Genomic DNA, 16,100 nt, shown 5'->3' with positions numbered 1-16,100 from the left:
TCTCCGTAAGTCAGGACAGTACTGAGATAGTGATGGGACAGGTACTGCTCTCTGACCTCCAGGTCCTGCTCTCTGACCTCCAGTTCCTGCCCCTTGCCCAGCCTGCTCCTGGCTATAGGCTGTCCTCAGGAGCGCCACCTTGCCCCTCTGGGCAGCTTCCTTGGAATGGGGAGGAGTGAGTACCAAGGCTCTGGAAGCGGAGGAGCCTTAAAGCCTGAGAGGCAGGAGGCAGGGGGAAGAGTAGAGGAGTCAGGGCTAGAGACTGGGCTTTGAGCATAGCCCAATGAGGTCCATGATGTCCACAGGTGATTTTATGGATGCTGAAACAGACAGAAGGCCCCAGCAGTACCTGATATGAGACTAAACCTCACTCACCACCCTCTGCTGCTCCCCACATTTTCCCAAACCCAGTACCCCTGCCCCAGGTGGCTGAAGCTGGACTCAGCCAGCCAGTACCCGCTAGCAAGAAGACTGGTTCTCTGTGTGTCCAGGCTCCCAATGCACTCCCTGCCGAGAGGCAGAGGTTGAAGCAATTTCCCCAGGACCTGGCTGCCTGGCAGCAGCTGGGCATCCACCTTGAGAAGGATGGGGGATCGTGGGAGATCTGCCTATCCCCCAACGGCTTTTCTGGCTCCGGAATGGCACATGTGGGAATCCCAGTCTTGTTGGCTACAACCTGTTTCTCTTTCCTAACAAAGTCTAACAGCTAGTCATCAGGGGTTTTTCTTGCTGGAAGAAGAAAGGGCTGAGGGCAGAGAGGGGCACTCTCACAGGGTGACCAGCTCCTTGCCTCTGTGGATAACAGAACATGAGAAGGTAAAGAGATGCAGTGGAGTGAGGTGATGGAAGTCTAAAATAGGAAGGAATTTTGTGTGCAATGTCAGACTCTGGGAGCAGTTGACCTAGAGAGCCTGGGGGAGGGTCTGCCTGATAAGCTTTCAATAAACAGGAGCAATTTCCACGGGACTGGGATAAGACATGCCTGTTGGGTGGGGAAGACTGGCTTTAGTCCTGACATTGGATTGACTGGCTGGGTGAACTTCAACAGCTTTTTAACCTCTCTGAAAGATGAAAACGATGGCTTAAGAGGCCAGAAATAGAGATGCTTTGTAAAGTTTAAAAAAAAAAGTAAGTATTTTACAGCATTAAGGCGAGAGATCAAAATAGATAACAGGATTCCCTGAACATTCCTAAGAGGGAGAAAGTATGTTAAAAATAGACAACCCGAAGTTCAGAAGGAACAGACTCACAGAGCTAAGCCAGGATGGGGAGCCTGGGTCAGGCCAGCCTCTTCCCTCCTACCGGAACGCATTTTTGGTCTGACCACTCCGCCTTGTGTTTTGCAGAACCATGTGAGGGCCAACCCGGGAAGGTGGAGTAGATGAGCACACGCAGGAGCCGTCTCCTCACCGCTGCCTCCCTCAGCATGGAACAGAGGCGGCCCTGGCCACGGGGCCTGGAGGTGGACAGCCGCTCTGTGGTCCTGCTGTCAGTGGTCTGGGTGCTGCTGGCCCCCGCGGCAGCTGGCATGCCTCAGTTCAGCACCTTCCACTCTGAGAACCGTGACTGGACCTTCAACCACTTGACAGTCCACCGAGGGACAGGGGCCGTCTACGTGGGGGCCATCAACCGGGTCTATAAGCTGACGGGCAACCTGACCATCCAGGTGGCTCATAAGACAGGGCCAGAAGAGGACAACAAGTCTTGTTACCCGCCCCTCATCGTGCAGCCCTGCAGTGAAGTGCTCACCCTCACCAACAATGTCAACAAGCTGCTCATCATTGACTACTCTGAGAACCGCCTGCTGGCCTGCGGGAGCCTCTACCAGGGGGTCTGCAAGCTGCTGCGGCTGGACGACCTCTTCATCCTGGTGGAGCCGTCCCACAAGAAGGAGCACTACCTGTCCAGCGTCAACAAGACGGGCACCATGTATGGGGTGATCGTGCGCTCCGAGGGTGAGGACGGCAAGCTCTTCATCGGCACGGCCGTGGACGGGAAGCAGGATTACTTCCCCACCCTGTCCAGCCGGAAGCTGCCCCGAGACCCTGAGTCCTCAGCCATGCTGGACTATGAGCTACACAGCGATTTTGTCTCCTCTCTCATCAAGATCCCTTCAGACACCCTGGCCCTGGTCTCGCACTTTGACATCTTCTACATCTACGGCTTCGCCAGTGGGGGCTTTGTCTACTTTCTCACTGTCCAGCCCGAGACCCCCGAGGGTGTGGCCATCAACTCCGCTGGAGACCTCTTCTACACCTCCCGCATCGTGCGGCTCTGCAAGGATGACCCCAAGTTCCACTCGTACGTGTCCCTGCCCTTCGGCTGCACCCGGGCCGGGGTGGAATACCGCCTCCTGCAGGCTGCTTACCTGGCCAAGCCTGGGGACTCACTGGCCCAGGCCTTCAATATCAGCAGCCAGGACGATGTACTCTTCGCCATCTTCTCCAAAGGGCAGAAGCAGTATCACCACCCGCCTGACGACTCTGCCCTGTGTGCCTTCCCCATCCGGGCTATCAACTTGCAGATCAAGGAGCGCTTGCAGTCCTGCTACCAGGGCGAGGGCAACCTGGAACTCAACTGGCTGCTGGGGAAGGACGTCCAGTGCACCAAGGCGGTAAGGAGGCACGCGCCTCGCTCTGCTCCTGCTCCATGACACAGGTTCCAACCTTCCTGTCCATGCCCTCGGGCACACCTGCTCCCAGACCACCACGGGCCTGAAATGAAAGGTTTTTAGGACTCAGTTTATCAGGTGGTAACCAAGAATGCAGGGTCTTACATACACTAGATACTTGGTACACGTGTGTTCATTGTCATTTCAAATATATGTATTGAGTGTCTACATCGTATTAGGTGCTATTGTAAATGCTGCAGGCTTCAGCCGTCAACCCTACAGCCCTACACAGCTCACTGCCCTTGTGGAGATTACATGCTACTGGGGTGAGACAAATGAACGTATAAAATATGTAGTTTGCTAAATGGTGATGATGGCTATCGAGAAAAATAAACAGGGACGCGGGAGAGGCAGTAGCTGAGAGGACTGACTCACTAAGAAAGTGGTGGCTGAGCAAAGACTGAGGGTGGGAAGAATGGGAGCCATGCGGGTATCTGGAGAAAGTATTCCCGAGAGACAAAGAGCGAGGAGAACGTGCAAAGAATTCAGGGCACACCTGGGGCGTCTGGGGAACAGTAGGGAGGCCACTGCAGCCAGATCAAAGTATCTGAGAGAAAGAGCAGCCGGAAATAGGGTCCATCAGAAGTAATGGGGACCAGGTCATGTATACACAGAACCATAAGCCACTGTGGTTCCCAGTGAGGGGGTCAAGTGAGCATCAGAAATCTCAGTCAGAGGGGAGGGAAGGGAGTCTAACTTGACCAACTGGTGGAAAACGGGAGAAGAATCAGGAGTGTGGGCAAAGGTAAAAGAGGAGGGGAAGAGAAGCTCAGAATCTCTGCTAAGGACCACAGAGACAAGAAAATCAGCGGCAAGCCCTGCCCGGTCAGAGGCTCGTGGTGCTGCTGTCAAAGTATTCACGATCCGCTCATCCTTCCATCATTCATCCAACCATCCAATCACCCATTCATCGATCTACCCACGGATCACTCCTCCGTCCACCCCCTTCCTTCCCTCTTTTTATTCTTCTGTCCATCTATCCCTCCCTCCTCCTTCCCTCTCTCTCCATGCATCTCTCCAGCCATCCATCCTTCCATCCATTCATTTACCCATCCTTCCATCCATTCATTTACCCATCCTTCCATTCACCTGTCCCTGCTCCTCCCCTTCATTGTTTTCTCCATCCCTTCATCCATCTATCTCTCTATACACTCATTCTTCTTTTTCCTTCCCTTAATCGATGCCTCTGTATCTTTATCTATCCATCATCCTTTTGTCCACTTAGCTTTCCATCTATTCATTCATCCCCGTCCCTCTTTTCTTTTTTTTTTTTTTTTTTTTTTTTTTTTTTTTTTTTTTTTTCGAGACAGGGTCTTGCTCTGTCACCCCAGCTGGAATGCAGTGGCACAATCTCGGCTCACTGCAACCTCTGCTTCCTGGATTCAAACAATTCTCCTGACTCAGCCTCCTGAGTATCTGGGACTACAGGTGGCTGCCGCTACTCCTGGCTCTGTTTTGTATTTTTAGTAGAGATGGGGTTTCACCATGTTGGCCAGGCTTGTCTCGAACTCCTGACCTCGTGATCTGCCCGCCTCGGCCTCCCAAGGTGCTGGGACTACAGGTCGTCCCTCTCTTTATTCATCTACCATCCTCCATCTACCCATCCCTCTATTCATTTACAAATAGCATTGGAGATCTTCTGAGTGCCTAACACTGTTCTAGGCCTTGGGGATGCAAACATAAAAAGACACGATCGGCTGGGCATGAGGGCTCACGCCTATAGTCCCAGCACTTTGGGAGGCTGAGGTGGGCAGATTGCTTGAGCTCAGGAGTTTGAGACCAGCCTGAGCAACATGACAAAACTCCATCTCTACAAAAAAAAAAATCAAAAAAGTAGCTGGGTGTGGTGGTGCACACCTGTAGTCCCAGCTACTCTGGAGTCCTGAGAATGGGAGATGGAAGTTGCAGTGAGCAGAGATTGCATTATTATACTCCAGCATGGGTGACAGAATGAGACCCTGTCTCAGAAAAGAAAAAAAAAAAAAAAGGCAGGATCACTACTCTCACAGATCTTATAATCTAGTGAGAGAGAGAGAGAGAGAGAGAGAGAGAGAGAAAGAGTGAAAAAAACATGTGACATCTGGCAACATAATATAGCAGTAAGAGTTTGAGCTTCTGAGACAAAAGCCAGGATTCAGATTCCATCTGTGTTTTTTTCCTGGCTTCTTCTGAAGCAGCTTACCATCTCTATATTCTCATCTGTGAGATGGGAATGATAATGCCTAGCTCATGGGATGATCAGATGAGATAATACATGAAGAGGTGAGCACCGTGCCTGGAAATGTTAGGTTTATCATGATTAGTTAGCAGGGAGCATGACAAAGGCAAAAGTAAGTTTCTTGTACACAGTGCTGAGGGCTCTGGATCTGTAGCCTAGAAAAATTACATGAGACCAAGGGGCCCATATGGCTATCTTCTGAGTGCTCTAAATTGAGGTGCCTGCCATTGGGGCCAAATACCAGTACTTGAAGCAAGAAAACATCATTCCAAGGTTCCGCTTCTGCTCCTGTCATTTGCATGGTGTGGTGGAAAAGTGGTTAAGGCTTTAAAGTAAAACAGACGGGAATTAAAAATCAGTCTTTGTGTGACTTTGGGCAAGTTATGTACCTGGTCCGAGCTGTAATTTTTTCATCTTTAAAACAGAGATAATATTATCTTCTTTTCATGGTTATTATGAGGATCAAATGGAAACTTTATGTAAAGTGCTTAGCACAATACCTGGAACATAGTAAGCATTCAATAAATAGGCAGCTATGATTATTAATATTAATCACAGTAATAAAAAGCCAGGCATTTTCTTAGTTGCCTATTTTTGTAAAATGAGGAAGCTGGACTAGATAGTCTCTATTTTTTTTTTTTTTTTAAGCAGTAAAACTCTATGGCCACTGGCTCTAACCAATGGGGAGAAGTGGGGAGGAGATGTAACCCTCTGTAAAGGTTAAACCTTTGCAGCGTCCGATATAGTTCCCATAACCCAGATGGGGCCTTGTCTGTAGGAAACTGCTGATTCCTGCCTGCTTCTGAGCCAGAGGAAAGAGGAAGATGACACTCCTCTGCTCCAGCACAGAGAGACAAGCCTGGGCTAGTTTCAAAAGGACAGCAAAGGCACCGGGAGAGAGGTGACAGTCAGTGGGGCCAGGACCTCACAGTGGCAAGCCCCTTGTCTCCCTGCCTTTAGCACCACATCCTTCTGGTGCAGGGGACTGCAAGAGGAATGGCCCCTTAAAGATCCTGATGGTCCGAAGGACCAAGACCTGGGGACCCAGAGACATTTTAGTGGCCTTAACCGAGAATAAGGATAAATGAAAGATGCCAAGATCCCAGAGCTTGATTTTAACATGACTCTGGAATAACATGGAAATCTCAGGGCAAAAATTTGAGCTATGATCCCAGAAAAGGGAGGAAGAAGGGAGCTATCACTCATTGAAAAGCAGCTATGTCCTAAAGACTAAGTAAGCTTGGCCATTTAAGTGTTATCTCACTTGCTCTTCACAATGACCCCAGGAAGCAAGAGTGATCATCCCCATTTTACAGATAAAAAAACAAAGACTCACAAAGACTAAGCAAGTTGCTCAGATCTCCACAGCTGTAAGTGATAAAGTGGGGACTTGAATTTAGTTCACCTGTATTACTACTTAGTCCAAGCTCTTTCTATGTCTGTTTCCAAGAAAAGCCATACACCAAGCTCTCACCGTTTGAGCAAAAGTAAAGGTATATCAGGTGTTTAGGAATATCTGACAATATATTTTAAAAGAACTGGAGGAGAAAAGAAATTCTAGCCAATCCTTAGGCCTAAGCTGAAAAAAAAAAAAAAAAAAAAAAAATCTCTTTTTTGTAGTTCTGGAGACTCTAGAATCAGTAAGACGGTAGCAAAATCCAGGATTACCAGGTTTTTGCTTCTGTTGTCATTTCTCAAAAGCTGGCTTGGGCTATGCCTGTGCTCAAACTCTTTGGCCTTACCAGCCCTGCAGAAAGTGAGAAAGAAATGGAGGCCATGAAATGAAGGACTTTTAGAGCTCAAAGGAAGCTTGACAACTACCTGGTCCAATACTTTTACTTCACAGATGAGAAAACTGAAGCTGAGACAGGGTACGTGGCATATCAAGGTCACACAGCTGATTTCAGCAGAGAAAGGACTAAAAGGTGGACCGTTTTCATCTTAACCAGGGCAGTTGCTGCCTACAGTGTAGGGATGAGATGAGGAAGATAAGTACAAAATGTAAAATATATAGCTAATTACTCTGACCCACCTTTCTGCAGAGCTAGAATTCCCATGGTTGGCTCCAGAGATGTGCTGGTAAATATTAAATAACTGGCTCTATGTAGGCAGTGGAGGGAGAGGGAAGCTCTGGTTTGTAGCCTCTGCCAATTGCCATGGTGTAAATACTCCTATCATGACTGATTTCAAGCATCATGGGATGCCACTGAATGCACAGTTATCTCCTGTGAGCTGGCTTCAGCATACCACAGTTTCACTCCCTTCCTGAGAAACCCATTCCTTCTGCTCTGTGGGGCTCCGTCTTATCCCAGATTCAAAAGTCATCTAAACTTAAAAATGTGTTTCCTTTCCTGAAGAATATATTCACACCAGTGTGGCACCATCATTCCTACCAGTAGCAGAAGCAGCAGCTCTCTGCAAAACACTATGGAGCCACAAAAAATGAGCCTCTGCTCCCTTTGGGACTGAGAAGACAAAGGAAGGGAAGTCCCTGTTATTTATTTATTTTTTTTAAAAAAAACACATGCCATAACTTATAAACCAATTATTCCAAAGAAATGAGGCTGTCAACGAGTGATGATGTGTCAGCCTGCTCTTCCCTGGTGAGGGTGGGAGGAGGAGGCTGAAGGGAACAGGGGGCAGGCTGCTCTACTACTTTCTATGATTCCTAGACAGCTACTTCCTTCCTCCTCTGGGATGCCTTTGCAGACCCAGAAGGAACAGCTGCCACAGGATGCGGGGCTTTTTCTGGCCCAGAGCCTGAAGCCTTTGCCACAGGATTCCACATTGTGCCATTAACTGGGGCATGTCAGCGCACCCATTCTGGCTCAGCCCCATGCTGGGTACTAGGTACAGAATGCAAACCCCTCAGCAGCCTCTGCCTCAGGAAGCATTGCAGTCTTTGTCTTTCATTCTTTCTTAGATGAGAGACCTAAGATCTTTCTTGAGATATTAGAAATCATCAATTTGACATTCCCTTTAACAGCCCTATAAGAGGACCCTACTGGTCCAATTTTCATAGCCAGTTAGTGGCCGAACAGGGGATAGGATAAAGATCTTCCTACTTTCTGTCCAGCAATTTTTTTTTTTCACTTGCTCAAGGTGATCTTCTTTCAAACGTGCTCCAGTCTCTCCTGACAGATACATTATGGAGCCACATCATCACTCTCCTCAAAGGCTGGAATACATAAGGACATCACCTGTGGAATTCTCTCATAGTTATATTTACCCAAACATTGTTGAAGATCTGTAATGCACAATAGTGGAAATAGTTGGACAACTTAACACAAATCCTTTGCATACATTCTTTCATTTGTTCCTTCACAATGCTATCAGAAAGGTGGGCAGTTATTATTCCAAAGGAAGAAACTGAGACATATGTAGATTAACTAACTTTTCTAAAGTATAAGGTACTGTCCAGTATTATTATGACACTTCTTATCTCTTTCCAGTATGTTAGGTAGCAGGGAGCTAGAATTCCCATGGTGACATGCTGGTGAATATTAAACAACAGGGTAGTTGAATGGCCTAAAATTTCTTGAGCCCAAAAGGAGACCCTACAGCCCAAGAAACAAACAAGAAATCCTCTTGGGGCTGGTAGAAATCTTGTGATGTTGCCTTTAAGCTGATTATCCACTGAAGAAACACTTGTCTGAAATAGAAAGATCCCCACAGAATGCTATGGTCCTGAGGGACATTAAAATCAATAGAAAATGAATTCAGGCAATTAGCTTTACAAATTGACCCTGGTTCTCCTGGCCAAAAGGTAGAGGCAGGTGACTCCAGGTGAGTGGACGGTTGTTGCCTGTTCTTTCATCTGGCTTCGTAACTACCAGTATGGAATTTGTGGCTGGTGAGGAGCTTTTGTCTGCAGCATGTGTTAGGGCCCTGAAACCCCATGTCTGCCTCTCTGAGGCCTGGTGTCTTAAGGCTGGAAGTTGGGGATATGTGTTGCATAGAGACTCCACCATGCCTCCACTGTTACTCACCCAATTCCTTCCCCTTCCCTCCAGCCGGTTCCCATCGATGATAACTTCTGTGGACTGGACATCAACCAGCCGCTTGGAGGCTCGACTCCAGTGGAGGGCCTGACCCTGTACACCACCAGCCGGGACCGCATGACCTCAGTGGCCTCCTACGTTTACAATGGCTACAGCGTGGTTTTTGTGGGGACTAAGAGTGGCAAGCTGAAAAAGGTAAGAGTCTGTGAGCTCAGATGCCCCAATGCCATTCAGCTTCTCAGCAGAGAATCTCTCTCGGAAAGTAGCTGTTGGTGGAGATTTAACTACAGGCAACTTTTTGTTTCTGGGGGGAATGAAGGTGAAATGGGGAGGTAAGAAGGGGTCGGTTTTGTGACTTCTCTTCTAGCTACTTCCTCCGGCCATCGGTCATTGGGTATGTAAAGAATGCAAGCATATTTCAATATTTTCCAAACTTTAAGAAGGTGTATCTGCAAAAGGGAAAAAAATTGCTCCTCTTTCCCAAATCAAGTAAAACTAAGTTTTTGATTATGTACATTATACATCTCCAACATCGCAAATCCCTCCCTAGGACCTGCAAAGTTGATTGTGCTGGTCTTTGTTGAATCCAGAGTTGGTTGAAGCAGATTACTGGTCCCAATTGTAAGACCTGGGGCAAACGGTGGGTGCTGCTCTCTGATGGTATACATGCCTGAAGCAGAGGCCATTCCCCTGTCTTTCCTCTTCCTGCAATCACAGGCTCTTCCCTTCCCAACTCCCCACCTAGAAGTGAGCTGCCAGGTGGAAGTACACATTTTACCTTGTGCCTCCCTGGGCACTTCTGCCAGCTGGAGGGCGCAGGCTGTCTGGGGCTGGCAGCATGGGAGGCCTCTTGTGAGGCAGGCTGAAGCCAACAGCTTGTACCTGCTTGTCTAGTGCCTAGGGTGCAGAGAGGAAGCATAGTCTGGTTCATTATGTGGGATTATAGCAGCCACATTCTTTCCGGTCTCAGCTAATCCCCTTTTCCCAAGCTCACCCTCCCACCACCTTTCCCTGGTCCCAGCACCTGTGGATCAAGGAACATGCAAGACCTCACTGCGTCTCACCCTTTGATGCTGACATCACCCTGGAGCTCTTTCCTCCTAATCCATTTAGAGCCTTGGGAGGGATGTTGTTTGGGAATGTGGAAGGAGGGTAACCTGGAATGAGCCCGAGGAAGAATTTCCATGTTCTGCTTGTTCTGAATGACTGCCAAAGGAGGTGAGAAGAACTGGTCTGAGTTCACCTAGCAGTGCTAAAATCTCCAGGCTTCTTCTGGTTCTCAGGATACCAAAGCCATTTAACCATTTCCTTGCTCACTGGGGAGGTGCCTACATGTTCCTCTTCTGTGCCCTTCACTCTGCCTGGGACTAGGGACCCTAGCTTGGCTTTTCAGCACAGGGAAGAGAGAAAGAATGTGGTCCTTGCATTTGTTTTTCCAAAATGGGAAGAGAAGGAGTTGCTCTGTGAAATTCTGCTAAGGTTTAAAAGTGGCTTCTGGCTGGGTGTGGTAGCTCACGCCTGTAATCCCAGCATTTTGGGAGGCTGAGGCGGCCAGATCACCTGAGGTTAGGAGTTCGAGACCAGCCTGGCCACTATGGTGAAACTCTATCTCTACCAAAAATTCCCACTCCCCCTCTCCCCAAAAAATTAGCTAGATGCCGTGGCGCATGCCTGTAGTCCCAGCTACTTGGGAGGCTGAGGCTGGAGAATCACTTGAACCTGGGAGGCGGAGGTTGCAGTGAGCCAGGATCACACCACTGCACTCCAGCTTGGGTGACAGAGCGAGACTTTGTCTCAGAAATAAAAAATAAAAAATAAAAAGAAATAAAAGTGGCTTCTACCAGGAAGCAGTTTGGCTTGGACCCCTGAAGCTGGCTACTTCCCTGCTCAGCCAGGATCACCACATCCAGTCAGGGAAATTGTGCCTGGCCGAGGAGGATCGGGCTAAAGGTCTAGTGGGAGTTGAAATCCAGCCTGAGCTCTCCATGTCTCATCATGTACCCAGTGGTATAGACATTTGCCCGGTGGGACTCCTCTAAGTCATCTCCCCATAGGGACCACCTTTTCCTTGATGGCACACAGGCTCTCTAAGGGCCAGCAGAAGCCACACAGAATGGTGACGGCACCTTTCCCCACCTTCAGTCACTGCTCCAGGTCATGTGCATCACTCTGTCTGTCTCCTTGATTCTCTTAAAAGTTCTAAGAAAGTCAGGGGCCATGCTTTACGGACTGTTCTCTTTTCCCCTCTTAATCTCTTCACCAAGTGTTCACTCATGGGATAGGCCTCAGAACTGCTGTGAAAAGTAGAACCATTCTTTAAGAAACTTTAGAGATCAGCTGCCCCAATACTCTCTGGGAAACTGAGGCCCAGAGAAGAAAATTGACCTGCCCAAGCATAGAGATCTAGGACAAGTTGCTTCTTGACTTGACACCCAATTTGGCACCGTTTAACTTAAAGAAGCAGCTCTAGAGCCCAGAGAGGGAGACTGAGAAGGATCTTCAGGTCCAGGCTTGCTACAGAGGTCAGCTAGGGGCTAGTGCCTTCACTCTCTTCAGATCTAGATGTGAACTAAGGAGTCAGTGTTTGCTGAGTGGATGGATGAGAAGTGAATAAAGGAAAAGGGACCCAGCTAGACACAAAGGGACCTTGCGTTGACCTTCCCTGTATCTCCATGCTTCGTGCACAGCACACATCGGGGTCTGCTTGGCATCGTTCCAAGTCACACACCTGAGTTGGCCAAGTTCGCCTGGCCCTGTTGAAACCCTGACGGACAAGTTACTGTGGAGACAAGTCAGCAGGTTCAGGAGCAAAGCTGGGGGCGTGGCTACCCACAGCTTGTTCTGACCTGCGAGTTGGCGGCTGCTTCTCCTCTTTGCTTGGTCTTTCTTTGGCAGTTTCTATGAGCTCATGACACCCCTCCTTCCTCCTCTGTGCAACTCACCCTTCCTTCCCACCACGCTGCTTTGAGGCACTTGACATTCATACCCAGGTCCCTGCTGGCCTCCTGTCTACCGGCTCACTTGCTCCCACCCCTCTCCAGAGAAATAACCCATGAAGAATTTATGGAATGTCCCCAGGAAACCCTACTATGGTCCAGGCCCCATAGCTCTTTCAACACAGGAAGGAAAATAAAGAAAAAAAAAATAGCTAAGAGTTTGGAGAGGGAAGGGAAGCTGGGTGCGTCAGAACTACTCACTTCTTCCCTGCCTGGCCCGGCGTCTGTCAGGCTGTCCAGCCCTCATCCACTGTTGCCTGTAGGAACAGGATGTCCCTGTGTATGGAAGTTTAGAGGAAGCAGAGGTTTGTTAGAAGTGATAGGACCACAGGGCACTCTGGTGTGCTGTCACATAACTGCTTATCCACTGCTCTCTGCAAGATGCATAGAGAACACCCTAGACAAGATGCATAGAGAACACCACTGCTTTCTGAGCTCCAAACATGTGGAGGGGAAAGACAGAATACGGTTAAGTCCCCAAAACCTGTATGTGAGGCTGGGTGCCGTGGCTCACACCTGTAATCCCAGCACTCTGGGAGGCCAAGGCAGATGAATCACCTAAGGTCAGGAGTTCCAGACCAGCCTGGCCAACATGGTGAAACCCGTCTCTACTAAAAATACAAAAATTAGCTGGGTGTGGTGGTGTATAACCGAAGTCCCAGCTACTTGGGAGGCTGAGGCGGGAGAATGACATGATCCCAGGAGATGGAGGTTGCAGTGAGCCAAGATTGTGCTGCTGCACTCTAGCCTGGGTGACAATGCAAGACTCTGTCTCAAAAAAGCAAAGAAAGAAGCAGACAAAAAAGCCTATATGTGCAATGCTTGCCTAAGCCAAGGGGATAAGAAGACATGCAAAGATTCACCATGAGGGTGGAACAATTCAAGCAAAACAGCAACTATGGTGTGATCAGTCTGCAAGGCTTTACTGAAGAGGAAAATTACCAGGGTCTGCTTATAGTCTAGATGAGACAGATGAACTGATGAGTTGGGGGAGAGAAGGGTATTCTAGACCTTGGGTGCCACACTGAGAAGGTACAAAGCACAAGGCAATGAAGTTCCAACGTGCAGAGGAGCTTGGAAGACTTGGACAGGTCAGAGGGGAGGGAGAGCCCTGTGAGGCTTTAAGCCCTAAGGAGATCAAGTGAAAAGGATCTTGGGATTTTAGCTAACCATGAGGTTGACATGAGCCAACTGTGTCATATATTGCTTCAGCAAAGTTAGTCTTCATCACGATAAGAGAAGAACAGCTTCTATGTCACGAGACACAGTGACTCCACTTTACCTTGGAGATAACATCACTAGAGGGTGTCAAGCAAACTCAAGTGCCAGATAAACCAGAGCTGGACGGATGTGTGACTCATGCTATGTGAAGGAATAAACAGTGAATAAAGCAGGACATAGAACAGCTCTCTTTAGATAACATAATTTACTGGGCACTTATTATGTGTCACATGCTATTGAAGAACTTTATAACTATTAACTCATTTATTCCTTGTATAACTGTGAGGTAGGTGCTGTTATCACCTCCATTTTAAAGATGAGGAAATGGAGGCCAAGAAAGGTTAAAAAATAGTAATAAAGCCACACAGCAGACAAAATGGAGAGCTAGGACTTGAACCATGATTATCTGGTTTTACAATCTGCAGGCTTAGCCGTTAAGCTATGGAAGATGAATTAGGCTTATTCATTGTGGCCCCAGAGGGCAGAAGAGGGCCACTGGGTAGGCGTGACAGCAAAGCAGTTTTTCCCTTCATATATAAGGAGAAGTTTCTTACAGCTAGACTGTTCCATGATGGAAAGAGCTGACTCAGGAGGGAATGAGGTCCTAGTCAGTGGAAATATGCAAGCAGAGACTGGCTGGTCACCTATCAGGGGCACTGCCAAGGGGACTCCTGCCTCAACTCTCACAGTCTTTTCAGTGATGCCGCCACTATTTCTCTGGCTCTGTCAGTGAAGTGTGTGATGAAAGAGGAAAGGCTGAGGCAGAGAAGAGGAGCAGAAAGAGGAAGGCCAAGGCCCCCTGGATGTGGGCTTTGGAGTGAGGCTGCCTTTGAGCCTGCCCTCAGTATAGCAGGAAGCCCCTCGGGGTCAGGTAGGAGGGACTTGGCACTGACAGGGGGAGGCATGGCCAGGATAAAGAGGACAGGCAGACCTGGGGGAAGATGCAGGGGAGGGCAAAGCAGGGTATCTGGGGCCCGGCTCCAGTTCCTCCTGACTGCATCCCTCCTGGTGAAGAGTATGTGGTGGAAGTCCAGATGATAGAGATCGATGCCAACATCAAAGCAGATGGAGGAAGAGTGGCAGCAGGAACCGTAAACTCCTTTTACAGGATTTTCCAGGTTTCAGGGAGGAGACAGGAGGCAAATCAAACACATGCCATGGGGCAAAAGAGGGACGGCGTCAAGTTGAGCAAGGGAAAGGTGCCGGGACGATGGAAGGAAGGACGGCCTCGGGTCCAGGGTGAAGTTCCTGTGGTTTCTTCCTTCCGTTTGCAGCTGCTGAACTGCCTCCTCAGCCCAGGTTTCCCATCCCTGCACGGCTCCTTGCGGGGCTTCTTGCAGAAGTTGGAGGGTAGTGTTTCGCCCGGCCTCTCTAGCCTCTCAGTCACAGGAACCTTAAGAACAGCAGACGCTGCGGGCTCTCCTTTCTCTCCCCACCAGAAACTTCTGCTGCTCAAGCATTGTGGCATGTCCTTTACCTTGTCCCTTTGACCACTATGCATGCCATCCTCCTAGACCCCACAGCATATGATCTAGGAGCAGCTGCTAAGGTGTCTACGTCTCTTGAGATTCACAGGTCCTCGAGGGCAGGGACCTTCTTTTTCACATTCGTCATCCCATCCCCACTGCCAGATACATATTAGGTGCTCATGAAAGTGATCTCAAATCTATTGGGTGCCTATTCTATGCCAGACATCTATTTGTACTAACTGAAATAGAACCAGACACCAACAGTGACTCCTGTTGATGTGGCTGGTTGCAAAGGTTGCAAAGGAAGGAAGGTATGATGAGTCGGGTAGGTTGGTGTGGGGAGGAGGAGGGTTGGCGTGGCAGTGGCCTGAGGAGTCAAGGAAACAGGACGACTTCTGGTGGGTAACAGGAAAGGAGTTTGTTTTCTGGTTAACAACATCTGGAAGAGGGTGGGGTGGTAATCTCGGAAATGTTGGCTGGAAGAAGGGGACAGCATTTACACTGTTGCCTGGAGAGCTCCAGAACAGCACAGATAGCCATCTGCTTCACCTGGATCAGATGCAGGCTGGTGTACAGCAGGGAAGCAGGCAAGAACGCCCAGGGAACTACTGCTTTCCCCACCAACCTCTGTTTCTAGGGCTCCTGGGACATCTTTGCATATCCTCAGAGGTTTTCCAAGCTCTGGGGAGAGCCCCGGCCTATGCTGACGCTGCCTTCTTTCCCATTAGCTAACGGTGGCCGCTGAAATGCCTGTGAAATCCTTAAAAGAAAATCCTTTCTGCCTTTCCCTAAGGGACATACCAACCCAAGGCCTCCAGTCTCAGCCCACAGGAAGCCCTGACTTCCCAATTCTATTCTTCTCTTTATAATCGCACAAACGATTTACTAAGCAAAGCCAGGAAAACTGAAAGCTTCTTGCAGCAGCAGCTTTGGCGTCGGAAAGAATCAATCAGGAGCACCAAAGTATTAACTCTCGCGGCCCTGGGATTATTACTCAGTTATTTGATAACACTGACTATTTACAAGATACCTTTCCGTGGTTCTTTTTATGTTCCTCAAATACTTCAACTGAGCGTGCTGATTGCCCCTGTATCTCTACCCCATTTGACAGATGCAGGATACTGAGCCATAGTGATACTAAATGTCTTGCCCAAGGTCATGTGCTCACCCTCACCTTCCAATGCCAATATTGATATTGGCCTTTAGACTTTCTCCCCAAACACACTAACCTGTTACTTGGCTCCCCTCATGGGGTGGAGTTGCCTTGGCCGACGGAAGGCCAAGTTGGATGAAAAACTGAGAAACATGCCTTTCTCTCTGTGCCAACCCCACCAAACAATAGCCACTCATTCCTCTGAGTGGAAATGATTCACTTGTCTCTCAGTGTGAACCCTTGATTGAGTAAACAGCCGGAGCTGCAGGTCCACATCTAAGAGACCCAGTGGCTCTCCTGGGACCTGAGACGGCCCGACCGATATCCTAACTCTCCCAGGGATCTCAGCAATGCTGAGGACTGGGGTGGTG

At 48.8% G+C, this 16,100-nt stretch overlaps 1 protein-coding gene across 1 annotated transcript in view; it reads left to right on the top strand.

Annotated features, from left to right (window-relative positions):
• PLXNA2 (plexin A2) overlaps positions 1 to 16,100 on the top strand; it is a 219,210-nt gene that overhangs the window by 25,385 nt on the left and 177,725 nt on the right. The window contains exons 2-3 of the mRNA XM_003930409.4: positions 1,347 to 2,614; positions 8,903 to 9,085. Coding sequence (XP_003930458.3) covers positions 1,382 to 2,614; positions 8,903 to 9,085 — 1,416 coding nt within the window. The 5' untranslated portion in view covers positions 1,347 to 1,381. The remainder of the gene's footprint in view (positions 1 to 1,346; positions 2,615 to 8,902; positions 9,086 to 16,100) is intronic.

This window comes from Saimiri boliviensis, chromosome 14, assembly GCF_048565385.1.
Source record: "Saimiri boliviensis isolate mSaiBol1 chromosome 14, mSaiBol1.pri, whole genome shotgun sequence".
Classification (NCBI taxonomy): Eukaryota; Metazoa; Chordata; class Mammalia; order Primates; family Cebidae; genus Saimiri; species Saimiri boliviensis.
Note: the sequence above shows the minus strand (reverse complement) of the source record. Positions and strands in the feature narration are given on the sequence as shown.